At 46.0% G+C, this 18,018-nt stretch overlaps 1 protein-coding gene across 3 annotated transcripts in view; it reads right to left on the reverse strand.

Annotated features, from left to right (window-relative positions):
* Positions 1–18,018, reverse strand: part of KNL1 (kinetochore scaffold 1) — a 288,270-nt gene that overhangs the window by 69,322 nt on the left and 200,930 nt on the right. For all 3 annotated transcript variants that reach the window (XR_013264900.1, XM_077464895.1, XM_077464894.1), the window contains 4 exons: positions 11,228–11,315; positions 10,353–10,424; positions 10,123–10,162; positions 9,591–9,692 (listed from right to left, as the gene is read on the reverse strand). Coding sequence is in view for 2 of the 3 variants with exons in the window: in XM_077464895.1 (XP_077321021.1) it covers positions 9,591–9,692; positions 10,123–10,162; positions 10,353–10,424; positions 11,228–11,315 (302 nt within the window). In the remaining variant the exon portion in view is untranslated. The remainder of the gene's footprint in view (positions 1–9,590; positions 9,693–10,122; positions 10,163–10,352; positions 10,425–11,227; positions 11,316–18,018) is intronic.

The raw sequence follows: 18,018 nt of genomic DNA on the forward strand, positions 1-18,018 counted from the left end.
GAGAGCGGTGGCAGAAAAATATAGCCTTAGAGCCCGGACCACGTCCAGGGAATGAAGGGCCACCTCCTGAGGATGTGTCCGTTTAGGACACAGACGGTAACACAATGTCTTCATTGATGAAAAACACCGAAACCACCTTCGACAGAAAAGGTTACTGAAGCAACACCACCTTATCCTTATGGATATCCAGATAGGGTGACTTTCAAGACAAGGCCACCAGTTCCAAAACCCTTCTGGCCGGTGTAATGGCCACTAGGAAGACCACTTTCTGAGAGTCAACAAGGGAATTTCTCTGATGTTCTCAAACGGCGGTTTCTGAAGCACCGATAGTACCAGGTTCAGATCCTACAGGTGTAAAGGTGGACGCACCAGTGGATCTACATGCCGGACCCCTTGAATAAAAGTGCTCACTAGAGAATGAGAAAATCAGCCGTTACTGCTCCCATGGAGCCACCAACGCGTCTCACACGTCCACCCAGGGATCTGTTCTGGACACGAACCTCTGCACCTTTCGATTGAGTCGAGAGGCCAGGAGATCCACATCTGGTGTGCACCACCACAGCCAAGAAGCCTGAACACCTCCTGATGCAGTGACCATGCTCCTGGGTCAAGCATCTGGTGACTTAGATAGTCCGCCTGCCAATTTTCTACTCCCGGGATGTATATGGCCGACACGTGCCACTCTGCCCACCAAAGGATGTGAGTGACCTCCCGTGCTGCAGCCAAGCTTCTTGTTCCTCCTTGATGGTTGACATATGCCAATGCCGTGGCGTTGTCTTACTTGATCCTGATCGGCCGTCCTTGTAGTCTCATCGACCATGTGGAGAGGCATAGCCTGATCGCTCGAAGTTCAAGCACATTAATTGGCCGAGGGAGGAATCCCAGTTGCCGGAGGCCCTGGGTCGACTGTACTCCCAGTACTCCACCCCAGGCCGGTCAGGCTGGCATCCATCATGATCACTGTCCAATGAAGAGGAAGGAACGATTTCCCGGACTGAAGGGCTGGAGATCTCAACCAAAGAGAGTCCTTAACTGGCTCACCCGAATCTGCCAATCCAAGGATAATGGAGATTTGTCCCATTTTGCCAAAATCTCCTTCTGCAAGACTCTGGTATGAAATTGGGCGTATGGTACCACCTCGAAGGAGGCCACCATGAGGCCCAGGACCCGCATGCATAAGCGCAGCTTAGACCACCGGCATTTCATCAACAGCTTCACCGCGGCTCAGAGTCTGCAGTTTGTCTGAAGAGAGAAACACTCTTGCTTCCACGGAGTCCAGCAGTAAGCCTAGGTACTCCAGGTGTTGAATCGCACAAGTACCGACTTTGAAGTTCAGCACCCATCCAAATTCCTGCAGGGTTTGCATGGTGATCGCCACATCCTCCCTTAATTCTGAGGCGGAAGCTGCTCTAAGATCGTCTAGGTAATCCACAATTGCAATCCCACGTTTTCGCAACAACACCAGAATTGGAGCCAATACCTTGGTAAAGACTCGGAGTGCTGAAGCCAAGCCAAAGGGGAGAACCACAAACTGCAAATCGCGGAAACCTCTAATGCCTGAAGCATATGGGTATGTGCAGGTACGCGTCCTGGATATCCAGAGACGCCATGGAGTCCCCCTGATGCAATGCAGCGACTATGGAGCGAACTGATTCCATTCTGAACCTCTGTACTTTCACAAAGCAATTGAGGGCTTTTAGGTCCAAGATTGGATGTATGCCTTTTTTTGGGGGACTACAAACAATAGAATCCCTGAAACCTGTTTCTGGAACAGGTACCATCACCCTACATCTGAGCAGGTCCCCTACTGCCCCAAATAGGGCCTCCTGGCAAGCCGGGAGTAAGGGTATGATGGATGGGAAAAATCCGTTTGGTGGTCAAGAGATGAACTCTTGTAGCCTGATGAAATCAGTTCGCAGACCCATTGGTCAAACAGCCGAGAGGACCACCGGACTGCAAACTCTCGAAGGCGACCCCCCCCCCCCCACCTGCGTGTCGGGTGGGGGAAAACCTTCATGTGGTAGCACTTTTGCGAGTCCAGGGATGCTTCTGTCCCTCAGTAATCGCCCTGTCAGACTAGGAGCATTTTGCTCAAGTCCCCGGCAGACGAAAAAGCCTCTTGAGTGGAAATTGAGGGCCCTTGCCTGCAGCGTGGCTCCTTACCCTTCCTGGACTGTGGGAGCAAAGTGCTCTTCCCACCTGTGATATTCTTAACATCAACCAGCGATTCTACAAACAGCCGCTCACCAAGGAAGGGTAAATCCATCAAGGCTTTTTTATTTTTATTTATTTTTTTAGATGCCTGGTGCGCAGATCAGCATTTCAGCCAGATCAGGCGCCGCAGCACCACTGCTGATACTGATGCTCTGGAGAGCAAGGGAAGCATATCCAGGGCCGCGTCAAAAACATATTTAAAGGTCGTGCACTAACTGGTCTGCTAGATCCACGCAGACAGGAGAAGACTGCTGCTTCTCCAATTCACGGTGCAATAGTTTTGCCCACTCAGTAAGCGTCTGCGACACCAATCCTGTGGCCAGTACCAGTCGTATCGATTACTCCACTACCGTAAACATGGACCGGGCCACTGCCTCAACCTTTCTGTTGGTAGGTCCTTAAATGCAGGAGTCCCTTCTACCGGGTTAGTGGTTACTTTATTTAACCTGGATACTGGGGGATCCATGACCGGGGGAGCCAACCATTTTTTAAGGCTCTCCTCAAAGGGGTAGCGCACCGTCATTCTTTTTGGGACCGAAAATGGCCGTTGCGGGCTACCCCATTCCTTGTATATAAACTTATGGAAATAAGTCAGATATGGAAACACCTTAGGTGTTCGGGCTGGCTTACGGGACCTCTACCTCAGAAGAGGATCCTGCTGCATCCTGTATTTTCAGGGTATGCTCCAACTAGCGCTTTGACTTGTGCAGACCCGGACACAGAGTCATCCTCACTGTCCAATCGGTCCTGGTCTACGTCCTTTGACACATCAGAACAGGGGCCGCCAGTCACTGCAGGGCCCGAGTGAGTCAGGACTCTCCCCGGAGGACGGGGGCAGGGGCTGCTTTTTACTGCCTTTGCGCCCGCACACCGCCTCCAACCTGGTAACGAACGTTTTAAGGACCGCCAACAAAGCGTCCAAAGTCACTGCACTGTTTATAGACAAGCCGGTTGCAATTGCAGGGAGGTCTGGGGAAGAAACGCCAGTTTCTTACGACATGCTGACCCATCCTGTCTGCCACCCTTGGGGACTTAGGACAATGCGCTTAATCCCACCCTCCTAATTGCTGCAAACTAAGGGGGCCCCACCGTAGGACTCCCCACCCCAAGCGTTGTGCCGTGCTGTTACAGATGCCAGTGTCCAGAACAGAAAATGTCCAAACTACTGTACACAGATAATGGTGGCAGTCAGCACTATGGCGGCTGCACATTCAGAGCCCACAGACTGCATCCAGCACATCCCCCAATCAAGGATCAGAGCCCCCCGGAGGACCCCTTGGCTCAGGAATCGGGGGGAGGGACAGGGAGATTAGAAAGGGAGGAGATCACAGGATATTCAAATCTTGTGCAAAAGGCAAAAATCCAGAAGCGATGGTCCCAGCAGGGAGCCTAGGTCTTTCTTCACTAGGCAGAAAAAAACTGAGCTGCAGGAAGCAGGCTGAGGGGTTATTACCAGAGGGACTGCCCCCTGGAGGGAACTGTACAGTTCTGTTTTTTCACATGCATTACATGTTCTGCCTAGTCCTCTCCTGAAGGTGGTGTAATAACCCTATGGTCAAGATTAATGGAGCTGTGTCCTTCAATGAATGAAAAAGAAAAACGTCTGAGAACGCCGGGAAAATGACCGCGGTTAAAAAACTGGGTGTGGCTACAAGAATATGGCCGAGGTTCCCACGGCAGGTAGTCCCCACAGACACTCCAAAAACAGCCTAAAAACGGGGAGAAAACTAGCAGACCGCCCAGTGCAGCTCCCTGCCAGGACCCAGAGACCCGCATCCCCTATGGCCAGTCGCACAGCAGCCCCTTAGAATGGGTAGCAGGGAAAGGGAGTGTGAGAGACCCCCCTAGTCCACCTCCCAGTCAACCATCCTGCCAAGACAGTTGGAACCATACTTAACCCTCCTGCAGAGACTGCTGGACGTATTCCACGGACAGCATAATGCTCCTTGGCTGCCTCTGGACCAGACAGGCCATGTCGTGGCCGACCCAGCGCATAGCTAAGGTCTGCAAACTACCAGGATCTATATTATCCAGCCCGTCAACCAGCAAGGCTGTTGATTGTAGATCACAGGAATCAAAAATCAGCAAAAATAAAAGATTCCGAGGACCATCGGTCCTCACAGGGAGCCAGGTTCTTCTCCAATACTAGGCAGAAAAAATTGAGCTGCTGGAAGCAGAGTGAGGGGTTATAGCCAGCAGGACAGCACCCTGGGTTGTACTGTGCAGTTTTGCTGTTTTTACATGTTCTGCCTACTCTTTTCCTGAAGGTGGCGATACAACCCTAAGGTCATGATTAAAGGTGCTGCGTCCCTCAAAGAAAGACATTTTTTCAAGACTTGGAGACAAAAAACGAGATCTGCAAAATACTCAACACGCTTTTCAGCAAATAGCTTGGGGTGCCTACTTTCCAAAATGGGGTCATTTGGGGGGGGGGGGGGGGGGGAGAGTTTGTGCTATCTGGACATTTCATGGCCTCAAACTGTGATAGGTAGTGAGTGAAATAAAAAAATGTATACCTTTAGAAAGCTTGAAGGTGGCGATTGGTTTTCAGGGTCCTGTACGCGGCTAGACTGCCAAAAAGTCCCACAGGTGGTATCCCCGTATTCAGGAGAAGCAGCAGAATGTATTTGGGGTGTAATTTCACATATACCCATGGCATGTTTGAGCAATACATCATTTAGTGACAACTTTGTGTAAATTATTTTTTGTCACTTTTCAATCACTTGTGACAAAAAAAAAAAAGATTTTTCGTCATGCTTACCTGTAAAAATTATTATTTTTGAATACATTATAGGACACACAGTCAGGCTAATATTCATTACCTGCTGGGTTATACTCCAGTTGAAGGGACACTGGCAGATCAAAAGGTCTTTAGACAGGAAATGATCCCCTATACAACCCCTTCCATACAGGAAGTACTTCAGGTTTTGTAGCAAGCATGAATCCTCAAAAGGGAGAGACCTCTGTGTCCCATGATGTACTCAAGGAAACGTATTTTACAGGTAAGCATGACAAAAAAATCCTATTTTCTTTTATCATGGGACACAGTCAGGGTAATATACATTACCTGCTGGGATGCCCCGAAGCAATAGCCTTGAGGGGAGGGACACACTGCCAAATAGCCATCAGAACTTGTATAGCAGCCGGCAGTACACTGCAGCCGAAAGCCGAATCCTCGGCTGCTCGAACATCCACTTGATAAAATGTTGTGAACGTATTCACTGAAGACCAGGTAGCAGCCTTACAAATCTGAGCCACAGATACCTGATGGCGAAAAAGCCCAGGAGGTCCCTACACCCCTGGTAGAATCAGCTCTCACCCCAAAGGGAGGAGCTTTATGTTTTAGACCGTAGGCCTAAACAATCAATTGACGGACCCAATTGGCAATAAAAGCCTTGGAAGCTGCCTGCCCCTTCTTGGGTCCTTTTGGTAAAAGAAAAAAAAAAAAGGAGTCTGATCCTCGAAAACCCCGCAGAACTAGACAAATAAACATTAACTGCCCAGACAACGTCCAATGAATGCAGTTCTCTCTTCCATCGAACGAGGTGGAGAAAAAAAAAAAATAAATGATGGCAAAATAATGTCCCGATTTAAAAGGCTGACACCACTTTTGGCAAAAAGGATGAAACCGGTCGTAATACGACCCTGTCGTGGTTCTAGCATTCACTAGGGCAGACACTACTGGTCCCGAGATGCCGTTGGTCCTTCAGCACCCTGGCTTTAATAGTCATGCCGTCAAATTTAGAGACTATAAATTGGGGTGGAATATAGGATCTCGACACAGTTCGTTTGGGGCAACGTAGAAGCGTCCATGGCCCATCTATTGTCAGTCTCACAATCTCCGGAAACGAGGGCCTTCTGGGCCAGGGTGGTGCCACCAGAATGACTGGAACCCTCTCTCTCCAAATCCTGCCCAACAAATGTGGAAGGAGAGGGATCAGAGGGAAAGCATAAACCAGGAGTACTGGCTCCATGGAACTATCAGAGCATCTGCTCCGATTGCCAGAGGACCCCTTGTTCGGGACACAAATTGCTGTAGCTTGTTGTTGAACCTGCATGCCAATAGGTCAAGTTCTGGCCATTCCCAACATTGGCAAATTTCCTGGAACACCCCTGGCTCTTCAAGTTTTCCATGTGTCTTTATTTTGAATGAAATTGGGTAATAAAGCAGACAGATGCTGGATCGTGATTGGACAGCAACTTTTTCCAGGGAATATTTCTTTTCCACCTAGTGTAGTGGCAGAACTTAAATTGGATATACAAATTACTTGCTGAACTTTTGAAGTGGTTTTTTGATGTGATGGTGAGATCAATATAACCTAACTCGATGTCTAGGAAAAACGAATATTTGGTATCCGTTACATATGTGAAAGACAGACCAGAATTCTTGTAACTGCAGTGGGTGACAAAATCTGCAACGGTGGACTGATGGCTGTCCTATATAATACCTCGTACACACAATTGGATTGACAATTGTGTACCGTTTGAATGCAAGACAAGTTCCTAGCACATGCCCTTTGGACAAAAGTGACACTTTGATGGCCAACAATCTGATCGCGGGTATGAGGCTTAAGTCATCTATGTACCTCCTGAAAAACAATGTTCTTGGGTTGGGGGCAAAATTTACCTCGGCGATAGTGCCTTTTGTGTGTAGGTAAAACTAGTTCTCAAAAATGTAAAAAAAAATAAAAATAAAATGATATTCAATTTATATTCAATTATAAGGAAGAACCATGATGCATCTAAAATTAAACCAATATGTTATGGAAGTGCCCAAAACTGGTTATATACAGGTGAGGCCTAGTGAAAACAATCAACGTTGCCTACCAAACACGCATAGACCTAGAGCCTAATATATGCCTTTTAGGCGACCTGGATGAGGAGACAGTTCCACGTGATGCTATAGTACCTAATAGATTATATCATAGCACGTAAAACTATTGCTTCGAGATGGCTTTCTCCAAGCCCTCCCACATATGGAGGAGTGGCGTCTTCAGGTTAACAATGCTCTACTGAGAAAACAGATTTATTGAAATAAACACCTAATACATTTTACAAACTTTAGGAGACTTGGTTGTCAGTACCAGGTTTAGCTTCCTTCTCGCTGGTTTCTTATAGATTGCTACAGTGCTGATAACACCTTTATCGTGCATAATGTATCCCTTGTATCTTGAGAAAGATAGTCTCTAGTCTTACGATCGACTAGTTTAGTTAAGAGTTCAGTTAGTGTAGCTGTTGCATAATACACTATTATAGTATTCAGGTGGATGGTTAGGTTAGCATGAATGTTGAAAGGTTGTGTTAAATTAGAACATGCTGGGTGGAGTTTCCACATGTACAGATATGTAGATATTATGAATCGATCCTAATAATCATCTGTGGGATCACCCCATGTGTAGGGATATTGGCTGTAGTGAAGTGATATGGCTTTGAAATGTACACCATAGATGTTACATGGTTGGGAGTCTACATGTATTCTGTGACTGCACTTAAGTTTTTTGTTTATTTTGGAATAAAAAAATAAAAAATAAAATCAAATTCTCATAAACATATATGGCAAAAAAAAATATATTAAAAACAAAAAAAATATATAGTAAACCAGCTTATTTATGATGTATTTGAGAGTGATTTGAAAGGAAAAAATTGACAGCTTTAACCACTTGAATACCAGGCACTTTCGCCTCTTTCTACCCAGGACAATTTTCAGCGCTGTCGCACTTTGAGTGACAATTGCGCGATCATACAACACTGTACCCAAACTCCATTTTTATAATTTTCTTCCCACAAAGAGCTTTCTTTTGCTGCGTTTATTTTTTGCTATACTTATGCAAACTAAAAAAGACCGACATTTAAAAAAAAAAAAAAAAAGTGTTGGTTAGAACATTTTGTTTTCTCCTTCACTGATGGTCTCTGATGATTCGGCACGGATATGTAGAATTGATGGGCACCGATAGGTGGCACTGATATGCAGCATTGAGGGACACTAATAGATGGCACAGATTGGGAATGTACTGACAGTTATCAATTCTAGGCACTGATTGTCACTGTGATAGGCAATGGCAGACTTTATTATCGGGGCACTGCAGGTCACTGATTGGCACATCTGATGGGGCTGTGCCGATAATCAATGTGCTGATTATGAGCACAGACACCCTTCTCTGACAGGGAGAGCTGCTGATTGGCTCTCCCTGTCAACGTGAACCGAGGAATGCCGTTTACTAGCACTTCCTGGTTCTCGCGATGATCAGCTGTGATTGGTCAGAGCTGATCACGTTGTCACACAATCTGAGTGTGTGTCTACAATTGTCCCTATCCCTGTACATTGCACTCACATCGGTCCCTATCCTCAAGGAGCCCACAATCCAAGGTCCCCATTCATATACTAGGGCCAATTTTGGACAGAAGACAATTAACCTACCTGCATGTCTTTGGAGTATGAGAGGAAACTGGAGTACCCAGAGGAAACCCACGCAGGCACAGGGAGAACATGCAAACTCAAGGCAGGTAGTGTCGTGGTTGGGATTCGAACCAGCGACCCTTTTTACTGCTAGGCAAGAGTGATGACCACTACGCCACTGGTTAAGCCCAATATCATGTGGAATGGACATGTATAACGAGGTGATATCCAACAAAAGCCAAATAAGCAGAGAGGAAGAATTAAGAAAAGCAAAAAATAGTAAGGGATTCATCTATTCTCATATGTGTGACCTGAGATTTGAAATGGGTTGTACCCGTTTATCTGTAGTACATTCTTCTCTACAGCCCTTCAGAGTCCAGAATTTATACAACTTGTCTAAGCTTCCGCAAAGCAAGTTAAATTCTGTAGAGCTCGGTACAGAGGGCTGACTGGAGGGCATGGGCAACAACCCTCCTCCCACTTCATCCAGGTGCTGAGCTGAGGCGGTCAATCACCGGCTGTATGCTAGCGGTCCCTCCCTGTCACCCTTCTACCTCTTGGTGTCAGGAAAACTTATCAGAAATGACTCTTGCTGATAGCAGAGGAGCGATGCAGCAGGCAGAAATGACACTTAGTGCTCAGAATTAAGACATGTACACACTGAAGAAGCATATGTTTTGTTCATAATTAACGTCTGAGGTTTATAACCACTTTAAACAAGGGAAGGTTATTATTTAAACAGCCATCTAACTTGTGCGGCATTTATTCCAGAAGATATTTGAAAATATTCTGACTAAGTCATACGCAGGCACATATGGAAAAATGGCAATAGCACATCAGATTGGGTTTTGAAAAGGCATGTTGAAGAACACACAATGAATATGCCCATTTATGGCCTAACTTCGCCTTCATCCAAAAAAAATAATTAATGGTTGGAATTATTCCAGGATATGCAAGAAAACAAAAGGGCCATGCTTACCAAGGTTCCTGCAAACGTTTGTCAAGGCCTCGTGCTTCGTCCTGCAAGCAACCAAGGTGTGTCAAGACCTTTTCCTTTTGATTTTCCAAGTGTGACTTTTCCCTACAAAGTCAAATATATTAGTAGTTTTAACTGCTCTTACCCTCTTTTCAAAAGTGATTTTCTAAAGAAAAAATCATCATTAGACAGTAAATTATTCTATCTAGTTCATGTACGACTGTTGGACTAGTATAAGTAGTAAAGGAGCAAAATTTCTAGTTAACAGAAGCATTACAATACGTCATATTTTATATTACAAAAGGACAAAATTTAGGATCAAAGCAAATAAAAAACAACACCCACTTCTCTACTCCCCTTGTAAACCATGTAAATCTATAGAAACTATCTAAATCCCGAATATGATAATGTAGCCACTCATTAGAAACAGGTTTTAAAGTACTAAAATGCATACATGCATCTATGTATGTATATATATATATATATATATATATATATATATATATATTTTTTTTTTTTTTTTTAACTGTCTTACCGGATAGCAATCTGTTCCAGAGAGATCATATTTTCTAACTCTGCAAACAAAAAATATAGTGAGCAAAAAAATTGCATTACTGTATACAAACTAGCTCAAACATACACTCTCTCACAGCTACAATAAATAAAAGCTCACAGATGAGGAAGAAGTTGTTTTAGGTGCAGGTAGAATGGACAGTGTTGCTTTGTAAGCCAGCCAGGTTTTTCAGAAAACTAGAATTTACTTACCAAACTGCATTGCATTACCACCCGGGATGTTTGTCGAGTTATTTTTGAATCCCTGCTCCAGTCTGGCAGTTTCTTTAAAGAGAACAAACATTGTTTTTTTAATTTATAACTGTTCATGCGACTGGACAACAAATACACATCTTTAAAAATATATGCAAGCACACTAAAGAATTAGATTACGTGAAATAAAAGTATTAGACATTATAATTAGTGGTTCTAAAGTTAGGTTATTCTTAATACTTTTTGGCTGTGGGTGGTTTCAGAAGAATTCCTGCACCCGCAAACACCGCACAAGTTTGAATCCAACCTACAGAAGACCTAAAGTCTCAATTTTAAAGACTGCCAGCAGACAGGCTCTCATAATGGTTTAAATAATATTTCTTCTGCAATAAAATTAACCCAACTGCCTGCTTGCAGTCTTCTTTTAGTATGTACACTGAGCTGTGCAAGTTCAGCTAGTTTACGTTCTAGCACAGATTCTGTGTATCAATATGAGCGATGTCACCCTGAGCCAGCCAGTGAAAACTGCAGCCCAGGACAGATCACAGTGATGGAGGGGGATGTAAAACCGTTGAAGGAAATGTATTACGGACTTCCACTTTAAAACAAAATCAGCATTGGGTATTACTATTGAGAAAAACATTCATGCAAATTTGGTGTCACATTCCAAAAATTTAGGCATTTGTTCCCTCCCCAGAGCTTAACATTATGGTTCCTCTTTCTGAATTCCTTTTTAATATATTACACATTACTATGGCCAATTAATTCCAGGAGGAATACACCTTTAACAACATCTTAAACTAAACTTACGTGAAGGCATCTAAACTTAAAATTCCAGTGTTACAATTTACTTGAACATAAGTGGAAACACATACCAATTTGTAAGCTGGATATACAATCATCAACTTCTTCAATTAGCTTAGCAGTCTCTGTTATACTTGACTGTAGCTCTACCACCTGAACCTGCAAATAAGATATAAACTATGAATATCAGAAACTAGAGAGTAATCCAATCTATGACAAAATTGGAAAGCTACAATTGCTGGCTGAATATGAAACCTCCCAGAAGATTTCACATTTAAATATTTTATTATGCGACAGGCATTCTGACAATTTCTTGTGCGTGTTAATATTTTAAATAATTTTAACAACTGCAAGTGGAATGGTCTTTAGATGAGAGGGCTTTCTAATAATACCTTCATCTCAGTCAGACATGCCTTTTTGGCTCAAAATGGATCAGTTACTCGATTAAAAATACCCTGTCATTTGAATTTTAAGCCAAAGGATATGAAAGGGGCTTTTTTTCTGAGACTCATTTACAATTTCTATCAAAATCGAGACATCCAGCTCCTTGTGGATAGAAAATGGGAGCAAGAGTTAGTTATGCCTGGTGAAGTCTGGGAGGGGGTTTTACAAGCAGTCCTTTCTCACTCAAATCAGCTTACACATTTTACATAGGGCATATCGTACATCACATTTTCTGTATAGCATTGGTTTACATCAAAACTTCTTTTGATATATTATAGTATTCCAATGACAAAGTTGTCAGATGATATAAAGCATAATATTTGGATAGATGTGTTGCAATATTCTTGTTATTTGTAATCCCAGGCCTGGAATTGAACACAGTGCATTGGCATTTAACCCCCCCGCTTTTTTTGTCCTTCCTCCCCGCTATTCCTTTCCCTTCTTCCTTTTGTTTTTGCTTGTTGGTTTTGGTAAAAATAAAAAATTGCACTATAAGCAGCGATACTAACATTTAAATAACTGTTTGCTTGAATTGTTTTTTTTCTTATAAAAACTTCTTTTGCAGCAAGTGTAATCAACCTTATGGAGACTTGATACATCAATTATGGTATTGACCCAAACCTAAACTATACTGGACTGAGGTCTACCCATAAGTTGTGACAGGTTCTTCAAGTGTAGATCCCTTGACATCTACTCTGGGACACTTTGACTTATCCTAGACTAATATTCACACTTTGCTGCTTGTAGCATGCTTGCTGTTCAATGGATTGCAACTTCTCTATCCAAGATAGCAGAATGGCTACAGGAACTGCACAGGTGCATTGCATATGAAAAGCAACTATACTTTCTATGCAATGCTAGATTTTTTATTTTTTTTAACCACCGTAAAATACATTCCTCTGAGTTCATAGAGCCACCTACAGGAGCAGGACACTAGGCAGAAAAAACACAGAACCCCGCTTATGGGCAATCCTAGCTGGCATAAACCCCCTTCTCTGCTATAGGTAAGCCAGTTAGTTCCAAAGCAGTACAGGAAAAAAAAAAAAAAAAAGGGAAGGGTTGGTGCTGTGTCAGTCAATGAACTCAGAGAAAGGAATTTCATAGAAATTCCCTTTTCTCTTGCATTCATTGACTGACACAGCTTCTCTTCATTCTTGACCACTGGGACATCCCAAAGCAGCATCTCAGAGAGAGGGGGTGGGAAAACACCAAAGGAGCCATATCACAGAAACAGGCAACCACACAAACTAAAAAAACCTCCACAGGGGACACCAGGAAAATCAAACAGCCACCTGCAAATCTTTGTGGGCAACATAGGCATCCAAAGATGCAAAAACATCAACCTTGTAAAGTTTGGTAAAGGTATGCACAGACAATTAGGTAGCTGCCTTGAAAAATTAAGACATAGATGCCGGATGTTGGAACACCCAAGAGGCATGAATCGCCCTGGTAGACTGCACAAACAAGAAAATCTGACCTTTGAAAGGGAGCCTTGGCAGACAGGTACACGTTAACTGCCCTGACCACGTCAAAGGAGTGCAGTTCAATGGACATGGATGCAGAAAGGGCAGGACATTGTCCTCATTCAGAGGAATATAAGAAACCACCATTGGAAGGAAAGGAGGTTGCAAACCACCTTATCGCTGTTGAGACTTAAAATGACAAAATTGTTAACTCAGACTTATGGTAAAGGGGTAGGGGTGTGATGTAGCCCATATTCATTCACATTGGGGGGGATCTGGGGGTCCTGTGCACGCACACTCCCACAACCATGGCCCAGGGTTGTGGGGGAAGAGGCCCTTGTCCCATCAACATGGGAACAAGGTGCTTTGGGGGAAGCCCGCTGACAGCCGATGACTCATCGGTTAAGGATGCGTCTGCTTCCTGGCCCGCTCCTTAACCAGCCACTGTTGGCGCTTGCGATGCAGTTTTAACAAGCCAAAAACCGATTGTCAACCGCGCTTCAAATGTTATGGAGGGCCCATTTTTAATGCTCAATAAACGCTCAACCACATTTGTTAACGTACATTAATGCCTTTAGGCACGTTTGATAAGCATCAGTATTTTGGAGCAAGTGTGAATAAGCCCAAATTGCAAGAATAAAAAAAAAAAAAAAAAAAGGGCGTGGCCAGTGTACGTTTCAAAAAGACAGCAAAATCAGAGACCTAAAATGATGCGACACGACGTCACTACACCGTGCCTTGCACTACCTGCAGTGGGGTTTGCATGAGAGTTACAAGCGCCATCTTACCTTGTATTCAGAGGCGGCTCTCTAACCACTTGCTTAGTGGGCACTTAAACCCCCCTCAGTCCCAGACCAATTTTCAGCTTTCAGCGCTGATGCACTTTGAATGACAATTGCGTGGGCATACAACACTGTACCCAAATGAAATTTTTATCATTTTTTTCCCACAAATAGAGCTTTCTTTTGGTGGTATTTAGTTACAGCTCGGAGTTTTATTTTTTGCTAAACAAACAAAAAAAGATGACAAAAAAAAAAAATCATGTTTTAATAGTTTGTTATAAAATTTTGCAAACGGGTCATTTTTCTCCTTCATTGAAGTGCGCTGATTAGGCGGAACTGATGGGCTGCATTGGTGGGCACTGATGGGCTGCATTGGTGGGCACTGATGGGCTGCACTGGTGGGCACTGATAGGCATAGTTAAGGCGGCACTAATAGGCACAGATAAGGCGGCACTGATGGGCACAGATAAGGCGGCACTGATGGGCACAGATAAGGCGGCACGGATGGGTGGCACGGATAAGTGGCACTGATAGGTACCACTGATAGATGGGACTGATGGGCGGCACTGGGGTGCAGCACCTTTGAGGCAGATTGTGGGCACTGTGGGTGGCACTGTGGGCACTGCTGGGTGGCACTGACGGGGGGGCACTTTTATTCAGGATGGCACTGCAGGGGGCAGGTGGTCGCTTGCATTGCTGGCTGTGATCGGGACTGATGTCCCGATCACGGGCGCCGGTGATCGGCTTTTTTTTCTCCTCGCGCTGTCAGCGCGAGGAGGAATACTAGCCGATTACCGGCTCCGTTATATCACATGATCAGCTGTCATTGGCTGACAGCTGATCACGTGATAAGGGGTCGGGATCGACCCCTTGCACGGATCGGTGATCAGGCGAGTCTCATGGGACTCGCCGATCACAGAGCGCGCCGCGCGCGCCCCTCAGGCCGCTCGTACACGGGACTACGTCTATTGACGTCGTCCCGGAAAAGGAGATCCGCGCTGTAGCCGTCATTTGGCTATAGCGCGGATCTCAAGTGGTTAATTAGGCAAATTAGGCGATCGCTTAAGGCCTCGCGCTCACAGGGGCCTCGCGACCGCACAATTAGCCTACTGAAGAAAGGGGAGCACTGCCGTAACTTGGGCAGCTGGTGGACCCGTGATGTCCCTGGGTCTGATGCCACAGCCGGCTGCGGGAGTCGGGACACTACTAGCAGCGCTGCCTGCCTGCACTGAGCAGTGAGGGGGAATCGCTGCAGCGGGGGAATAATTACAGGAACCATGCCCTGCATCTGTGTCCGTCCAGCAGATGAAAGCTCTAAAGATCCGCCCCCCACCCTTCCGCGCTGGACGGACACCGATACAAGGCACCATGGTTCCTGAATTGCTCCCCTGCAGCCTCATCTCGGCCAAAGCCTCGTGTCAGGCAGAGTTTTCTTCTCTGCCCGACACATCACATCATACTGCTGATGCAGACAGCAGGACCTGCGGGCAGCGATAGCGGGACTCTAGAGCCCTGGAAGAAGTACACGCACAGTGAGTAGAGGGCTGTGTGTGATAGAGGTGGAGGCTGGGCGGGACAATGGGACTACAATCTCCAGCATGTCTACGAAGGAGCACTTATTGTGGGGCTGGGGGTGAAAGTATGGTATATAAGTCCCACTTGAAGTGTAGGTGAGAGCACATGTGTCTGGATGGCAGGAGGAGGAGCTCAGAACACCCTGATTTTTATCTGCAATCCGTGGGGGCCGGTGTTTTCTTGGGGGGGTGGGGGCTGGCAAACAATCCACCCCCCGCCAGCCCCGTCAGGTCGCAGATGGCACAGTGGGCCCCCCAAGTTCAGGGGCGGCACCCGCCACCGCCCCCGTTAGTCAGGTTAGTCAGTCAGGGCCCGCACTTACCCCATATAGTGAGCTTCTCTTCCCCCCTGTTCCCCAGTGTCTCCTCCCTCCTCCTCCTGTCGGCCGATCGGATCTCAGCTTCATTCGGCCAATCGAGTGACGGGTCTCATGGCCTGCTTCCTGATTGCCCGGGAGGACAACTGGGTGGGCTTGGAGCGCAATGCTCTGCACCCCAACATCACCTTTTTTTGAAGCCTATTAGAGCCTCCAGCTCTAATCATGGGAATCCATTTTTTCAGCGCCCTGTATGTGGATCAGGGGGCCGGGCACATAGATAGGGAGGGCGGCACCCATGAGCCCCTAATGGACAGTCTTCCACTGTCTACGATCCAACAGTACAACACTGCCAACCTATCCTAATTATCACGTCAGCCCCTCCCCCTCTTCTCCTACCTACCCTCCCCTCTATCCCCTCCCTGTGCCCTCTAACCCTCCTATCCCCCCTCCCCCCCCCCCCCCCCCCCCCCCCCATTTCCATCACCCCTCACTTTCTCTCCTCTCCTCCCTCCCCCCTCCTCTCTCCCCCTCCCTCTCTTTATCATTCCCCCTATGTCTTCTCTCCTCCCTCCCCATTTTCGTCCCCTCTGTCCTTTCTGCCTCCCTCCCCCTGTCCACACTCTCCTCTACCCCCTCCTTCCTCTCTCCCTTGCCTCCCTCTTTGTCCCCCCCCCATTCTCTCTGCCCTTTCTGACTCCCTCCCCCTCTCTTTCCTTCCCCTTTGTCCTCTCCCACCTTCTCTCTATCCGCTCGTCCTCCCTCTGTCCTCTCTTCTCCCCCCTCTCTCTATCCTGTCCCCCCCTCTCTCTCTCTCTCCTCTCCCCCTTCCCTCTGTCCTCTCTCCCTTCTCGGCCCCCCGCCCTTTCTCCCCATTCCCTCACCATGTTCTCTCTCCCCCTCCTTTTGTCTTTTCCCTACACCCCTTTCCTCTGTCCTCTCCCCCCTCCAGGGTCATGTACTGTGTAAAGACCACTGCCCTCTACACCAGAAGCCTGGGGTCTCATGGGCACTATGAACAGTGAGATCCAGAGGGGTGGCCAGGATACTTAGAGTTAGTTCAGCTTTTAATTTTTTGGGAAAAGGTGAACTTGCCCTTTAAGCCGTCCAAACTATCTCAGGGCATAAAAAAGGCCCTATAGGTGTTGCATTCCTGTTACCTACCTGGGGGAACATTCAGGAGACATGAGCCCCCAAAAACTATCATATACAGATCTAGACTAGCCAGAGGAAGTGGTAAGGCTCCAAAGGTTGTTATTGGCATATCACTTTGATGGATGGCCTCCTTTACCAGTAGGGTGGAGAGGGCAGGCCCAAGCATTCTACAACAGTGGCTGGTAAAGATTTGCATAATGTCACCGCTCCAGGCTTTACCATCCATTGCCAAGCGCTCTCTCCTCTCCCCTGCAGCCACTAATGACTGACACAGGGGATCATGTGACCAGACCAGAGCTAAAAGTCCATGGGTTAGAGGGGCGTAAATTACTTGCCTTGCCCCAGGCGCTGACAACCCATGCTATGCCACTGGTGGCGAGAGCTGCCACCTTGAGCTGTCAATGTTATCTTTGTGCCACTCACAAATGGTGGCCTGCTGACAAGACACACCCAGCTGAGAGCAGAGCACAGCCTTGGAAAGGGAAGGACGGTCTGGGTGAGCTCGCCGGTGTGATATGATCCAATACCATACTGGAATCCTTGAGGACTGGCCATGGATGGATTACCATCAGTTAATTTTACACTGTACATTCCAATGTAGTATTACATTTTTATTGCTTTAATTATTCTTCCCTTTATGGGCGTGAGTGGGGCCTCATGTCTAATTTTTGCCTAAGGCCTCACAAAGTCTAGAGCCGCCTCTGTATTTATTTGTATCTGGCTGGTACTGTGTTTTTTTTTTTTTTTTTTTTTTAAGCAGCTTAAAAAGACTACACGATACCTTATCTTTGTCTATCGGTATCATTGGGTAGTGTGAACAGCTGTGTGTACCCTAAGAGATAAGAGTCCTGGGCTAAGAGGATTTTGGAGACACTGCCTGAATCCATCGATCTACTAAAGTGGGCTGTATATTGCATGGTTTATATTCCCTCTAGTGAGTGTGTAGTCTATGTGGGGAAGGAAGAGTGACACATGGATTTATTAGTATTTGTTATCACAGTGATTTCACAGTTCCATCAAATATTCACCATATACTAGATTGTTTTGTATACAACGCTGGTACTGTATAGCCTATGATCTGGAGGACGTGACAGCATACAGTGCCTTGAGAAATTATTAATACCCCT

Source organism: Lithobates pipiens, unplaced genomic scaffold (genome assembly GCF_037356315.1).
Source record: "Lithobates pipiens isolate NorthernLeopardFrog02 unplaced genomic scaffold, aLitPip1_a1.2 Scaffold_30, whole genome shotgun sequence".
NCBI classification, from domain to species: Eukaryota; Metazoa; Chordata; class Amphibia; order Anura; family Ranidae; genus Lithobates; species Lithobates pipiens.